This window comes from Mirounga angustirostris, unplaced genomic scaffold (assembly GCF_029215605.1).
Source record: "Mirounga angustirostris isolate CCGP_5_RB_7025 unplaced genomic scaffold, mMirAng1.0.hap1 SCAF_15, whole genome shotgun sequence".
NCBI lineage: Eukaryota > Metazoa > Chordata > Mammalia > Carnivora > Phocidae > Mirounga > Mirounga angustirostris.
Window position 1 is genome coordinate 71,160,394 of NW_026991723.1, and position 15,274 is coordinate 71,175,667.

A 15,274-nucleotide genomic window follows, 5' to 3' on the forward strand; every position below is an offset into this window, starting at 1 on the left:
TAGCACTGAGCAAAACGCAGGAACTTCCCTGCTGAGACTCTGGATGGGGCAGGGATTTGAGGTAGGGGGTTGGTCAAGCACAGCTTCAGCCAAGCCCCATTCATGGGAGTTGATTGGCAACCATGAATTCCAAACTTTGTGATTGCTCATTTTGCCTTCTGCTGCTGCTGAGTCATTAATGAGGCTCTGGGCTTTGAGTAGCTCGGGCCCCACATCCTTAGCATACTTCTAAGAGCATTCATTCAAATTCAACCATAGGCACTAAATGTCTTGTATTGATTAGAATTAAATGTGGATGCAGGTGAAGAGACCCACAGAAACAGTGGCTTAAACATGATGGTTATTTCTCCCTCCAGTAAAAATCCACAGGTAAGTGGTCAAGAGCTGTCCAGTGGCCATCTATGTAAATTCCTCAGGGACCCAGAGTTCTTTCAGTTTACCCCTCACCTATCCTTGTCCTCAGAGTTTGAGATGGTCGTTAGAGCTCCACTTGCACACATGTGCATTTCAGGCCAAATGATGAAGGAAGAGGTAAAGAAGAAAGGGCTAAAGAAGGTTCTAGAATCTGCCCTACAGGGCTTTCACTTACATCCCTTTGGCCAGAATATGCTGTACATGGCTACAAAAGAGGCTGAGAAATGTCATGGGGAGGCCATTATTCTGTGCAGCTGTATGCCTCGGTAAACCTTAGGGATCACATTGCTGTTCTAGAAAGGACAGAAATCGGTGAACAACGAACAGTCTCGGTTACATGTTTCCTTGTGCTGGCTACACACAGATGTGGGCTGCTCTCCTCTCCTCTGAACACAAACATTCTTCCTGAGGTTCTTGTTTTGGCAGGTCGGCCAGACAGGCACCCCACTTGACTGCTCAACTATGGACCTGCCGTTCAGGAGAAGGGAACAGGTCTTAATTCAGCGGCTCGCCAACTGCCAAACCCTCCTCTTATTCTGGGAGAATTTACTAAGACTCAAACGCATGGCAACCGAGCAGCAGTGTTTGGCCTTTCAGGGTGTGTGTGTGTAACCCTAGCTCGGGTTTCTCAGCAGAGAGGAAAACTGTAAAGGTTCACTCCATTGGCTCAGGGCTTCTTCAGAAATAGACTTGTGAACATTGCTTTGCCGCTCTTCTTGCCTCAGCAGACTCAGTGCTGAGTTCCTCCATGGGGAAGCCCACAAGCCCCCCCTTCCTCTTCCTACCTTGCTTGTCTACTCCTCCCACCACCCCCCTCCCCACTCCGGGGCCCCAATTCATATCATCAGTGCCCCCCCCCAACTGGGTGGCAAGTTCCATTTGCCTGGGTCTTCTCATTTCCCAGAATGGAGCCCCTACAAGTCATGCTGTTTGCTAAACTTGACCTCTGCACTTCCAAATGGTAGCGCTCAGACAGTGAACGCTACAGGGAAATGAACATCGCCTAAATCGGAGCAATCTGATCTGAAGGTCAGCACTGCCAGAAGAGAAAATGGACTGCCTTTAGAGGTAGTGAGCTCCCCGTGTGGGGAGGATTTCAAACAGAGGTAGGATGACTGTTGAGTGGAGTGCCGCTCAGGGGCTTCATGTTTCTGAAAAGCAATTAGATTACATAGCTTCCACTCCTCGCCTGACCTTCTGTGGGCATGAAAAATACATTATGTTGCATTATGCATTCTTCAGGAAACGAGGGCAAAAAGAGGAAGTGGTCATAGGGAGGTAGTCCAAAAAAGTGGCAAAGAATACCAGTTCTCCAGCCTGACCACCAGGGTCCGAATCCTGGTCCTACGTTATCTTTGTGACCCTGGGCAAGTCAGTGACCTTTCCGTACCACATTTCCTTCATCTGTGGGATGGAGTTAAAGAGTTCCTACTTCATAGGCTATTATGAAGCTTCAGTGTCGTAATGCTTGTAAAACACTTAGAAACAGTGCCTGGCACACAGTAAGCACTCAGAAATCCTAATCATTACTGTTGTTGCTGCATACAAGCCGTATATACGTAACGAAAACAGTATTAGCATTCTGAGCATTGTAATGATTATTATCACCACCACTGATGAGGAAAGAAAAACCAAGCACACTTGAGTTTACAGGCAAAGTCCTCTCGAAGCAGTAAGACAAGTGGAAACCCAGTTTGTATTAGTCTGTACTCTTTTGGATTCGACTGAGAGATGCCCACACAAAGGAAACATTTATTGGCTCCTATAAGTCAGCAGGTTAAAGGTGCAGCAGAGGGTCATGGGAAACAGTAGCTAGAGAATCAGTGGCCCAGGGTCCCTCTCAGGCAGCCTCTTCCTTGTTTTCTTCCACTGCAGAGGAGGGAAGGTAGGTCCTCTGCAGAGCCCTTCAGGCCAGTTATTTTTTCTGGGCCAGACGAGGCACAGCAAAATGCAAGCACAGAGTGAGCCATGGGGAGGTGCCATGGGAGGAGGGATAGAAATGCTGAGGACCTCTCTGGGGCCATCGTGCTGAGCCATGTCAACTGGAGGGTAGAGTTCGCTGTGCCTGAAAAGGCCATACAAGGCCACATGGCCCTGGGTGAGAGCGGGGACATATGATATTCTAGGCCATGGCCTGTGCTGTCTCCCGGGCCTGGCACGTTTTCTTCTCTTTTCCACCTGGTGAATGCATCCTTCAAGGCCCAGCTCACATATCACCTCCTCAGTTAAGTTTAGCTCACCACCCTCTAGCAGTTAGAAATTGCTTTCAGCTGTGACCTCAACAGGGGCTTAAACTCCTACAAATCTGGAGCTAACAGTCCAGATGCTTTTTGAGTTGCCTTGTAATGTGTGTGTTTACCTGGCTATTATGGTCACTTGGCCAAGAGCTCCCGGGAGCAGACAACCTGGCTGACTTCACTCTCCGTCCCTGATGCTCAGCGCAGTGCCTTATAGAATGAAGGGGCTTGCAGAAGGTTGTGTGGATTAATGCATAAATGGATTTTGAAATGAGAGTGATTGATGCACCTCACAGAGCCGTAGGTCTTTCGTATTTTCCTGCGAGGGAGGTCCGTTAGGGTTAGGTAGATTTTATAAGACCATCTGGCCATGATTGCAACTTTACCTCTGGTAAATTAAGCCTGCACAGAGGCAGTGTGTCACCTCTGCTTACCGCCCATTACAGTTTGCTTTGTGCTCAGAAGAAATTGAGCAAGCCGGTCAGAGGCTGCTATGTGCACCTGTCTCAGCCTAAAGAGCCTCGATTAACCTTGCGTATAAATTACACTTCCTGCCCATTCTTTATTTTTAGCTCAGCAATATCTCCTTGGCTCCTCCAGGGAAGACTGCATTAGGTTTCAGTCATGAAACTACAAAGCAGTGGCGTCTCTAGCTGGCTGAGATGACTCTTATTAACCCCATGACACTCCGTTTCTTGGGACGCTCCCTGGCTCCGAGACTTAGGTTTTCCACAGAACGATAGCGATAGCGGCCTGGGCCATTCAGCGCCCTCAGGACCTGGCCCCAGCCCACATGTGCGTTTGTAGAGAAATCTGCTATTCAGATCTGACCTGCCTGGACTTACATAAACTGTCGATTTCCCACATTCATCCCCTTTGAGGGAAACTCATTTGTTGTTCCTGCGAAAGTTTCGTTTTGTTGCTTTCTCTCCCTCCCTTCCTCTCACCCTCTCTCCCTCTTTCTCTCTCCCGCTTCTCAGTTACGCAGTATCATGACCCAAATCTTTAGTGCTTAAACTATATAGCTGAGAGCCCTGAAACCCACAGGGCCGGGGGCAAGCTGTGGAGACAGTCGGCCAGCCAGTGGGCATCCGTCCACAGAGAATTCTTAACCACCTGGGGCTGCTTCACTGGGAGACATGAGCTACTTAGAGTCAGCCTTCCCTCACCCCCCCGCCTCGCCTTTTTTCAGTCAGCCATTCTGAACATGATTTTGTTTATTTTAGAATCCTCTGAAGTGCCTAGCTCTGAGTCCAGCTGCACGAGGTCCGTACATGTTGGTTGAGTTGAATGGAAATCCAAGTTGGAGTGTGCCCATTTAACCCTTCAGGGACATGGAAGAAGCAGGCTCCCTTCCCATGCCCCAGGCTATGAAATGCTGCCTTCTCAGCACAAGGCCAAAGGAGGGTTCTTTAAAAAGCCATTTATTGGTTTTATTCTGGTTAGACAAGGAATACATGATTCCTTTAAAAATTGGGAAAATATTGAAAATTATGAAGAACCAAATTAAAATTCCCCAATATCCCATTACCCAAAGGCAACTACCACTGATGTTTTCCTGTTTTCTCATCTTAGTCCTCATGAGTGAGGGCCCTGTATCACTCCAGATTTTTCTGAGGATTGGGGGACGTGGAGCAGGGGTAGATTATATTCTTTCTAATCTTAAAGCTTCAGGCATTATTGGGATACACACACACATATTACAAATTTATATATATTATTGGGATATGTTTTATTAGGATATATATATTCACATGTGTATAGCATATAATACATACATATATAATATATACCCATATAATATATAAATATTTGATCTGTATTAGCTGTTGCCACAATAGTACTATATGACTACTCTCAAACTCAGTGGTTTAAAATGAATGTCACTTATTATTGCTCATACTTCAGTGACTACCCTGGGTATTTGCTGATCTAGGCTGGGCTCTGCTAAGCAACTCTAATTTCAGGTATAGGATCAACTGGGCATGGTGTCTGACTTGGGTTGGGCTCCAGTCTACTCCCTATGTGTTTTTCCTGGGGCCAAGGCTGAAGGGACAGCCATTGAACAGAGAAGCTCTTTTCTTGGTGCTAGCAAGGCACAAAAGGACAGACCCAAATGCGCAAGCACCTTCCAAGCCTCTCCTCTGTTGTGTCTGCTAACATCCCATTGGCTAAAGCAGATGACATGGCTGAGCCCATAATCTGGGGGCAGGAAAGTACAATTCACTCACCATGAGACCAAAGCAAGTCATGTGGTCAAGACCAACATCAGTGGGTCAGGGATGTATCCACTTCACTTCCCATGGAGGTGAAGAGGGGAGGGAGGGAATATGTTTGAGAATAATAGACTCTACCCACGTCCTACATATCTGCTGAGGAACTCTGTCCTCTGTGATTCAGTCTGCTCAGAACCCACCTGGCAAGTGCTATCATCCAGTCTTCCCAGGAAGCCTCCTCCAATGCTCCTGTACCCATTCAACAAGTCCAGTTTCTGGATCATTTGACTGCCCCATGTGTATTGTTCCTATTGCACATTTGTATCCCTTTCCTTGATTCCCCCCCAGAATAATTTACACAGAGGTGGGTAGAAGATTTTGCTGCACATCTGGAACAGCAAAGGAGTTTTGTATCTTTTTGTTTATTTATCTTTGTCACTCGGCCGCATCTCCTGTAGATTCTGTTTGCATCTCAGCCTGCACACAGCCTCTCAAATCCAGGCTTGCTGAAGAATTCACCCTGGCCTCAGAAATCCTAAAGGTCTCATTTGGCTGAGCCGTGTCTTTTTGCAACTTGGTTTAGTTTCTTTGATTCTTTCAATAGACATATGTTGAGCTCTTGTGCCCTCCAGCCCCATGATGAATTTATAATCTAGAAGGGGAAATGAATGATTTCTATGTGCTATCATATGGGGTTTAGGGTTGCTAAACTTCAGCACTATTGATATTTGGGGCCAGATAATTCTTTGTGGTGGGGGCTGTCCTGGGCATTGTGGGGGGTTCAGCACCATCCTTGACCCCACTACCCACTAGATGCCAGGAGCACCATCCCCACTCTCCTTGAGTTATGGACAACCAAAATGACTACAGACATTGCCAAATATGCCCTGGGGGACAAATCACCTCGGTTGAGAACCACTGCTTGAACATATAGTAGACTTGCTAAGACCTCTCATAAACCAAAATAATGTGCTAATAAATGACGGCAGTGTTATTTCCTGGTGGTGCATCTGTGAAAGGCTCTTGGGGTAGCTGGTGTGTGAGCTAAGACTTCAAGAATGGTTAGGGTTTTGAGATGGGTTCCTCGGAGGAGGGGAAAACATGGGGCACAAATGGGCAAATAAGGAGTAGTTCTTGTTGTCCAGAGTGGAGGCCATGTAGGTACTGGGAGGCTAGCTACTCTAGGGCTATCTAAGTCATTATAAGGACTTCCACTTTTACTGGGAGTGAAATGATAAATATATCTATGTTCATTTGGAGGGAATATGATTGTACATAGAGCTTGTCTTCATAATCCAAAGTAATTGCTGCAAAGTCTCATCCATCCAGAGGTCATTTTTCGGATGCCCAGGAAGGAAACCTCTGAGGGGCACAGTACATCCCTAAATGGAACAATGCCTGTAGCTTGGTGTCCCTTACCCCTCTGAAGATCTTAGTCTGGACTCTTTATCTTAGGTCTTAGTTGAACAGACTTGGTTAGCCAGTTCCCAGCAGCAGATTAGAAGACGGAAGGGGGTGGTGGTGGGACAGATATAGAGGGGCCCAGATTTTGCCACAAAGCTCCCAGCACGATAGAGGGGAAAGAAACCAAAAGCAAAATTGAATGAGCAGGGGCGCCTGGGTGGCTCAGTCGTTAAGCGTCTGCCTTCGGCTCAGGTCATGATCCCAGGGTCCTGGGATCAAGCCCCACATTGGGCTCCCTGCTCAGTGGGAAGCCTGCTTCTCCCTCTCCCACTCCCCCTGCTTGTGTTCCCTCTCTCGCTGTCTCTGTCTGTCAAATAAATAAAATCTTCAAAAAAAAATTGAATGAGCAAACAAATATGTTCAGGCCAAATAATTCTTTAGGCAGGGGAACATCCACCCCTTCATAACCCTAAGGACATTGCTGCATGACAATGTCACCCTAGTATGCCAACTTACGAAATGTTTAGCAAGGCAGGAACTATGCAAGATATTGTAGAACCCATGTGGTAAGAGTTTAGCACCATGGTCAGGAGTAGGGTCTAGAGTTTGACTTCTGGCTTGAGGTCTTGCTTCAAGGCTCTGCAGCAATCAGCTAGCCCCTTAACCTTGCCAGGCCTTACTGGTCTCATCCGTAAAATGGGGACTCCCTACTCAAAAGGTCATTGGGAAAGTTAAATAAAATCCACTGTGTGAATTCTGAGCTCCATTCTTGGCACAGATTTGGTGCTCAATAAACGTTAATAGTTAATACTATCATTTCATTGAAAGAATAAGTTACTGAGACCTCTCCCAGATTGAAACTGTTCTGGAATATTCCCAGAGTCTCCCGGCAGTACCCAAATTTCCCTTTCAGAAAATACCTAGGATGGCCGTGACAACTGAGAAAGTTCCAGAAGAAAGTTCCGGTTGTATCAGTTCCCCCGTCCCTTTTCCCTTCTTTTGGGCGGAAGAGGATGGGCCCCTGAGGGCGATGACAGCAGGCTCGGGAGGGTATTGGCCACCAGCCTGTGGCAACATTATTTCCTTTGAGCGAGATTAGCTTTTCCCTCTTTAGAAGAACTGATAGAAGAACAGTTATTCTGAGATAACTAGGAGACCAGGAAGCTCTTTTCCTCTGGCCATTATGCCCTATGCTATGCAAAAATATCTACCCCCAAATTAAGACGGAGTTCAGGGGGAGACACCAAGGCATATTGCAAAGCGGTGGCATTGAGCTAGCGGTAGTCCCTCTGGGTGGTTTTTCTTCCATCACTGTCTGCGGAGTGGCAGAGCTGAACACACAGGGTGCTCTGTGAGGTGCCCTGGCCTGGCACCTTGGCATTATAATGGGGCACGGAGACTGCCAGGAAGTCACCCCACAGGAAGGAGCTGCTCTCTGGCCTGGGGATGGCAGGACAATAAAGGACCCTGTTCTCTGTTTGTGTGTTTTCCAGGCTGGAGCAGGAAATACAAGCGCTAGAAAGCGAAGAGTCCCAGATATCTGCCAAAGAGCAAATCATCCTAGAGAAACTAAAGGAGACAGAAAAATCCTTTAAGGACTTTCAGAAGGTAAAGAAAACAAATGTGATTTCTCCAGATTATATCCAAGGGGAAGTAAGCACTAGCAAATGGGCACCAATGGAATCGAGACCTGTTAGTACTGCTGAGAAATCTGAGCCCCATGCTCTGAGAAATGTGGTGCAGGTGTGTGAGGACCCATGGGGGTCGCTCTCTGACCCTGACCGTGGCCTGTAGTCAGGTGTGGGACCACCTGGTCTGCGGGGAAGCACAGAGGAGAGCCTTTCAATCAACCCCATCTACCTATTGTCCAAACCCTTTATATGCCCGGTTCCTGAAAAGTCGTCTTACCTTGGACTTCAGGATTCTAAAGCCAATTCTTATGAAGCAGATTAGACCTGCTCCCTGTGGCTTTAATTTAAGTCTTTCCTTTATAAAAAGGCCAGAGGCAAAACCATATCAAATGGATATGAATTTCAAATACACAGAGTGTAAACACTGTGGAAACAGATGGTGCCGTGTAGTGCAGAGGAGAGACTGCGTAAAGCCAGTAGTCTCTGAATATCTCAGGACCTTCCTTCCATTTTATGGCCCAGGTACCCAGACCGAAGAAACAATCCAACCAATTTAATTTTAAGATGGGATTTTCTGATGTCACTTCTTTCTCCAACACAGCCGAGGGTATTTGCTGGATAACTGACATAAATCCCTCCTGGGAGAAATTCAGTATGAGGTGGGAATGATAAAACATTCCCTTAAATTTCAGAATCCCAAACAAATTTCCCAGAAGAAAAGAGAGCATTGGGTTTACCCACCACGGTCAAATTCTGGACCTGGGGGAGAGAGACAGGTTAGATGGATGAGGGATTGTCCGCCCACGTGTGTAGTGACGCTCTGCCCTGCTTTTGTTTCCACAGAGCTTCTCCAGTGTGGATGGAGGTAAGTGGAAGAGCTCTCTGCCCCCATTCTATAGAAGAATCTTATCCCGGTCAGCTTAGTGGGCTTCACGAATACAGGCTCACTGGGAGATGCGATGTGTTGGTGTGTGAGGTCATCAGAAAGAAGGAGTAGCTCTCTGTGCAGGGCCCTGAGGAAGTACACGTCCCCAGGCTTGTCTGCCTCTCTTCTTCAAGGATGGTTTCTCGACTCACCGTTTTTAGTCTTACACAGTTGGACTGGCTCCTCCCCTTCCCATTTGGTCCTCAAGGTTCGCTGCTTGGACCTTTCTTGAAAGGTGCTCTGCCTAGAGTGCTGACATCGGGACCAGGTCCCTGGCGAGAATGAGCCCATTTGTGCCTAGGACTCCAGGTCATGACACATGTCAGAAGGCCATCATCTGGTGTTTAGGAAGCCTTTCTAAGGCTGTGTTTTTATTCTGAATCAGGAAACAGCTATTTCTCCAGCCTTCCAGGGTAACAAGGCTGGGCAGAACCTCCCTCCCTGCGTGGCGGAGTTGGCCTTGAACCCATGAAGGGTGGGAGCAGGGCCCTGGCTTCCTGACCCCATCCTGGCAGGAGTGGGTCTTGCTTCTGTTCTCCCTTCCCTTCCATGGCCCTACCCTCCACTCTCCTTCCCTGTGGAAGAGAATTTCATGGGAATGAACTTGAGGTTTTGTGCTTCTCGTCCTTCACCTTGCTCGCCTCACTTAAGCTACAAACTCATGAAAACCACTCCATTCCCACTTTCACTATGGCCCTCAACTAGACCTGCTTTAAAAGGCCAGGACTTGTCAGAAGGATCAGGTGCCATTTGCTCTCCTGGTTCTTATAAGGTCATCCTCTAAACTATGAAGATGATCAGGAGCCAGAATAAAGGTTGGCATCAGTGTTTTGCCAATGTCATTTGCAAATATAAGGGCAAAGATTTAAAAATGCAGAGATGGGTAATGTATTCTTCTGGATTAGCAAAGATATTTGCACTAAGGATAATTCTGACTTTAGCCAGAAAAAAAGTATTGTGTTATTTTATTTTATTTGGTGGGGGAAAATGGTTTCCAGCAAATAAAAGGCAGGGAATCTGGATTTTTGGCCCCCAGGTGATCTTTGGGAAGGTAGTAAAGTAAACTTCATGTTCCCAGCACATATGGGCAGAGACAAATCAGGGCCAAACTAGCAGGGACTCCAGGTGGAGGACCTATGACATTCTAAAGCCTTCTCTAGGGTGTGGCCAAATCAGGGCTCTTGTTCTGTGTTTTGGGGATAGAGCATGGACGGAGGAGGTGGCCTTGCCTCTTTGGGGGAATAAAGGGTGGCAGCATGGGAAGCATAGTGGGCTTCCCTAGTGCTAGGAAAGACCCGAGGCAGGGGACATAATCAGCAATCATGCAGTATGTGTGAGGCTGGAATGGGGCTGTGGGACATCGACCCACAGACACCTACATCCTGGAAGGGTACACATTGACCTTTCGTGCTTTTACTTCCTTTTTTCCCCTCTTTTTTCTCAAACCAGAATCTTTCCTACACTTTTCTCTATAATTAGGGAAGGGAAGGAGCCTGAATGTCATGTCTCTGGGAAGGCTCTGTGGGGCATGGAGACCCACATAGCCTATGACTTGTTAATAAGCAACACGGAAGCCAGATTATAAACACTTGCCACTGCATCTTTCATTTTCAACCTGAACTTCTTTCATTTCTTCCTGCATCACTTCCCACAATTGGAATCCCTTCACCTAAGCAGTTCATGGAAGTGGGAAGAAACTTGATTGTGACTAAAAAGAGCCTGCAGAGAAAATTGCTCTGATGACTCTGTCTTCAGTCACTTTTTGACAGAGGTGACCTCAGGCTCAAGGATGTAGACATCTTAGAGATCCCAAGAAATGGCCAGGGAAAGGTTTTTGTGGTCTTATCTGTGGTTATGATTCCTGCCATCTCTGGTTATACCTAAGTCTGGGTGGAGCTTTCCGTTGCACCACATCTACTGGCAAAGAAAGAAGTTTGAAGGAGGCAACACATCCTCTAAGAATGCTGTCAGTGTTTAGCTCACTCTGTGGTCTGAGAGTACAAACTGAAGCAAATCCAGTTGAGGGACTCTGGAATATCTGATTAATGTCTCATTCTTTGGTTTCAAAGCCCCCTCTATATCAAAGTTGCCAAGACCCTCTCAGAATCAACCACCTGTTGTTACTAAGAAGTAACCCGAAAGTATTATAGAATAATAATGCCTTGAGAAAAATACCCCACTTCTGAAAAGCTGATTACAGAATCCAAGGCCAACTAGGATTATATAACTGTACAAGATGCTGCAGATAATCAGCAAAAACATCCCTAGTTTAATGAGGTGCCAAGGAGATGGCTGCTGGTGACCCCACTTCAGGTCCCTGTGCATGTCACCCTATGCATGTCAGAGGACATAAAGGTACAGCACTGCTAGATCACCAATGGCTTTGGATTGCGTGGTAGTCCTGGCCATCAAGAACAATGTAGTCCAATCTTGAGTAGAATTCCCTGGCCATGTACATTCCGACCCCCCTCTCTTCCTCCCCACCCCATATCCACACTTGTTATATGGCAGAGTCTTCATCAGTTGGGTGGGTTGTTTTTACTGCCTTAAATAGGCAGAATGTCTTGTGTAACGGTAATTTCCATGTAGTATATATCTTGTGCTAAGTATTGTTTACCCACCGAGGACCTGGGGTGAAACCATTGGCCAGAACAGGCAAAGGAAAATGTTGTCCCGGGCCTGTCTCCGCCCTTGCTGTCCGATACTTGCTCTTAGGTCTCCATCCCGTCCCGGTCTTGCGGCGGTGGCCGGAAGCCATCCCCATATCAACTCCTTCATAGCCATTGCTGGGAAATCTCAGTGTGTTTTCAGGTGCCCCTAAGTCATGCATTCCGGAGAGTGTTCATCTGCTTTGTTTCTCTGGCTCTGGCTATGCATGTCCATCATAGTCACGGTAAATACTTCAGCAGGGCTGGGACTAACAAGGAGCACTCATCTTACATGTCTACCCTGGCAGTGACCGTTCTCTGCCTTCTCTGACCGTAGACCCCCCCCTGACTTTGGCAGGAAGAGGGCAGGTTACTGACTGAGGCCACGTGAAGAAATTCTTCCCATGGAGGCTTTGGAGGCCCCATTAATTATTCCTGGTGTTGGTCTGTCGGCCACCTCCCGGCTGCATAGCTTTGTGTTGACTACTTTATGCTATATTGAGGGGACTCCTCGCCACTCCCTCATCTCAGCTGGAGTGTGTGATCCCAGCCTTCCAAGAGCTGCAGTCCTCAAGCTTGCAGCCAGGGAACACCAGGGAGAGGGGACGCCACCCCCACCCCCACTGGGCAGGGAGCCACCTCCTGGGGAAGGCTGAGGCAGAAGCACTGGAATCCTGTGCTCTTTCTGAGGCAGATGCCCCTGCTAGCAAGTGCCTTTTGTTTCTGGCTGCTAAAACTTTCAGTATCAGATGCCCCAGAAATTCTCCATTTAGCATAGAATGTATAGACATAAAGGGGACAGTCTGGGAGTCCTCACCTGGTCTTAATGGCTTGAACCTTCATCTCATTTGAATGCAGAAAACCAGATTTAGCAAGATCTCATTCCACAGATTTCTAGAAATCCTCAGGGCAAACTCAGAAGCTCTGCAAATCTGCCCTGGTCATGTCTTGTCCCCCCTACACTGTCCCTCTTGCCCCACACTGCTGCTCAAATCTTCCCCTGGGCCACTGTCAGCAGTCTATTCTTACACCCTCAGGAGCAGCTCATCTCAAGCCTCTGCTCTCTTCTGGTCCTGTGCTGTGTGGCCTTGGGGCCTGGACTCTGTTCACAGCTCCCCACGATGAGAGTAACCTAAAGTTCAGGAATAAGAATAACATACAACATTAAACATGTGGCCACACTTGGAACCCTTGACTCAAACCAAGCCCATCTTTAGGGGGCCCGATAGGCTGCTTCATGGCTGTCTCCCAATCCACACTCCCCATCATCTCAAAGGCCCAGTTTCCTTCCTTGCAGCAGAGGACCCTCAACCATGTCTGCCTGACCCGGGACCCACCCTCCAACATACACAAGGCCCCAGAGAGAGATGGTCACTTGAACCTCACCATGGCCAAAGGCCTGACTGCCTACTCCTGATTTCCCATTCCTTCTCCCCCAGTGGTTGATATGGAAAAATCCATTCCCTTAGTGAAACTCCCCCACCCTACCCCCCGGCCCCAGAGTGTGTTCCTAAAAACATAACGGTCCAATATCAGCACATTCTGGATTGTTGACATTCACATGCAAGTCAGCAAATGGTCTAGTCGGTGCAGAACTGAACTAATCCTAATCCTCATCCTGATCTAGTGTCTGGGTCCTCTCCAGCATGAAATTTAAAAAAGAAAAAAGAAACCTAACAGAATATCAATGGGGACACAGAGGATGGGACGGGTGTAAGAGATGTGAAGGAGGTGGAGGCTAGGGGCTGACCTGGTATCGAGAGGGGGTGTTCAGGGTGCCGCCTGGGATCCTGGGTGAATTATGGCACCAATGAGCTGAGGTAGGGAGTACAGGAGAGGCATCGGATGAGCACAGATGAGAGTTCCCTTTGGGACATGTTGAGTCTGAGGTGATTGGGAGAGATTCAGTGGAGATGTGCAGGAAGCAGCTCGATGTATCATTGAGGAGTAATTCCAGGATTGCCTTTGGGACAAGTTCATGACATGAGGAGGAATCACATTACATAGCTTTCTAGAATGTTCTTGCCTTTGCTTTCCCATTTCTCTCTGGGGGATACACAGATTCTCTCCTCTCCTCTGACACTGACACACCTGCTGAGGTTCATGCCCATAGGGTCTCACCTTCCTGAATGGGCTTGTCAGACTATTTTCCCAAGTGGAGCTGGTCTCCCTGCTTTGCTCAGCTGCATTTCCTGCAACTGGGCTAATGGGGAATTCACTGGCTGTTGTTATTTGGAATCTCAGGATTTTCTGGCTTAACCACCAACTTGAAGTATTAAAATGTGAGATAAATTCTAGGGCTTTGGGAGCTTTTTTTTTTTTTTTTTTAGTGTCTATAAAATAGGTCTTCTGAATGAATCAGGGACCTGAAGCTACATTTCCAGTTCAAGTTTTGAGCCCCAAATCTATTTTTCACTACTGTTGAAGGCATATTTCTAGTTTGATGTCCCATGTTTAGTCAATCCCACCAAGTTGATAATGGCTCTCATTAGCCCATCCCCTTCCCTGCCCCCCTCTGCCCCCCCCACCGAACTCATTGTACTCTTAGAATCTAGAGCTTTCTGATGAATCTTTTAATACATAGAGCAGTCCTGGGGCTTGAGCTCTCTGGCCAGGATCCCTCCTACCTCAGCTACTCTGCTGAATACCAGTCACTGGGCAAATGCTTGTCTTTGTTTACCCTGATCCTCTCGTTTAGTGGCTGCCTCCGAGGTCCATTATGTAGGGCAGACAAGCTGCTGTTTCGGCAGTGAACCCACTGGGCCTCCCGACACTGTGCCTAATTGTATTCCCTGTTCTCTGCTACCAGATGCAGTAAATTACATTTCCTCCCAGCTCCCTGACCTGCCAATCCTCTGTTCACGAACAGCAGAACCATCACCTGGGCAGGACGGGACTAGCAGAGCCACTGGTAAGTCCTGGGGAGCTATTTGGTTTTGATGCCAGGACTGGCCACGGGGCCTGCATTTCTCGGAGCTTTAATAATAAGGGATTCCCAGATAGCCTTCCACTGGGGACCCTGTCCTCAGCCCAGCCTCAGACATAGGATTTGCAGGCCACGGAGTGTAGGTACTAGGCCCTGATGAATAATTAAGGACTGAATAGGAGGGAATATTGAGAAAATCATAGAGCATTTCCCCCTTGCCTTTAGTGGGCTGTCTCTCGTGTTTATGGTCTTTATATCTCTCCTCATTCTCAAAGTTAATCTGTACTCTGCCTCCAGGGGTTTTTATTTTCCATATTGGAAATGTGCAAGATCAAATGAGCTATGATGCAAGCTGGGGAATATTATTTTCAAAGTGTATGAGTATGTTGCCAACTCCTTTGGGAATCAAGCTGCTTGTATATTATAAATATATATTTCCAAGTCTTCCCATTTCTGGAATTATTTCTGAGCTACTGCGGTATATTCGGCGGCGGGGGCAGGGAACTATGTTTCTTGCTAATGTTTTTCACAATGGTGGATTTTAAAAAACAATACATTTACGAGTATAAAGTCTATAGAGAGCTATGCTTTGCTCTGTTCAATATGAATGTGCCTCAGAAATCAGAACTGGATTGACATGAAAAATCAATCTCTAAACCTATCCTTTTACTCTACACGGAAATGCACTGAGGGCCAGAGGTCAAATGAAAAAATGAATTGCCAGGGTTGCACCGTTAGTGACAATGTAGGTGAACTCAAACAGGCACATCCGATTATGTTTTGCATAATCTAGATAAGTTTATGTCTAAAATAAATCACATACTGACACTTTGCATAAAACAAAACACTCATGGGCTTTTAAGCCAGAAGAAA

At 47.1% G+C, this 15,274-nt stretch overlaps 1 protein-coding gene across 5 annotated transcripts in view; it reads left to right on the forward strand.

The window, feature by feature from the left end:
* The window catches only part of PALM2AKAP2 (PALM2 and AKAP2 fusion), a 330,921-nt gene that overhangs the window by 112,344 nt on the left and 203,303 nt on the right, over window positions 1-15,274 (forward strand). For 3 of the 5 annotated variants that reach the window (XM_045882883.3, XM_054509339.2, XM_045882884.3), the window contains exons 4-6: window positions 7,765-7,879; window positions 8,746-8,767; window positions 14,285-14,386. In XM_045882883.3, the coding sequence (XP_045738839.1) occupies window positions 7,765-7,879; window positions 8,746-8,767; window positions 14,285-14,386 (239 nt within the window). The remainder of the gene's footprint in view (window positions 1-7,764; window positions 7,880-8,745; window positions 8,768-14,284; window positions 14,387-15,274) is intronic. The other 2 variants (XM_045882881.3, XM_045882886.3) reach the window with 1 other exon arrangement.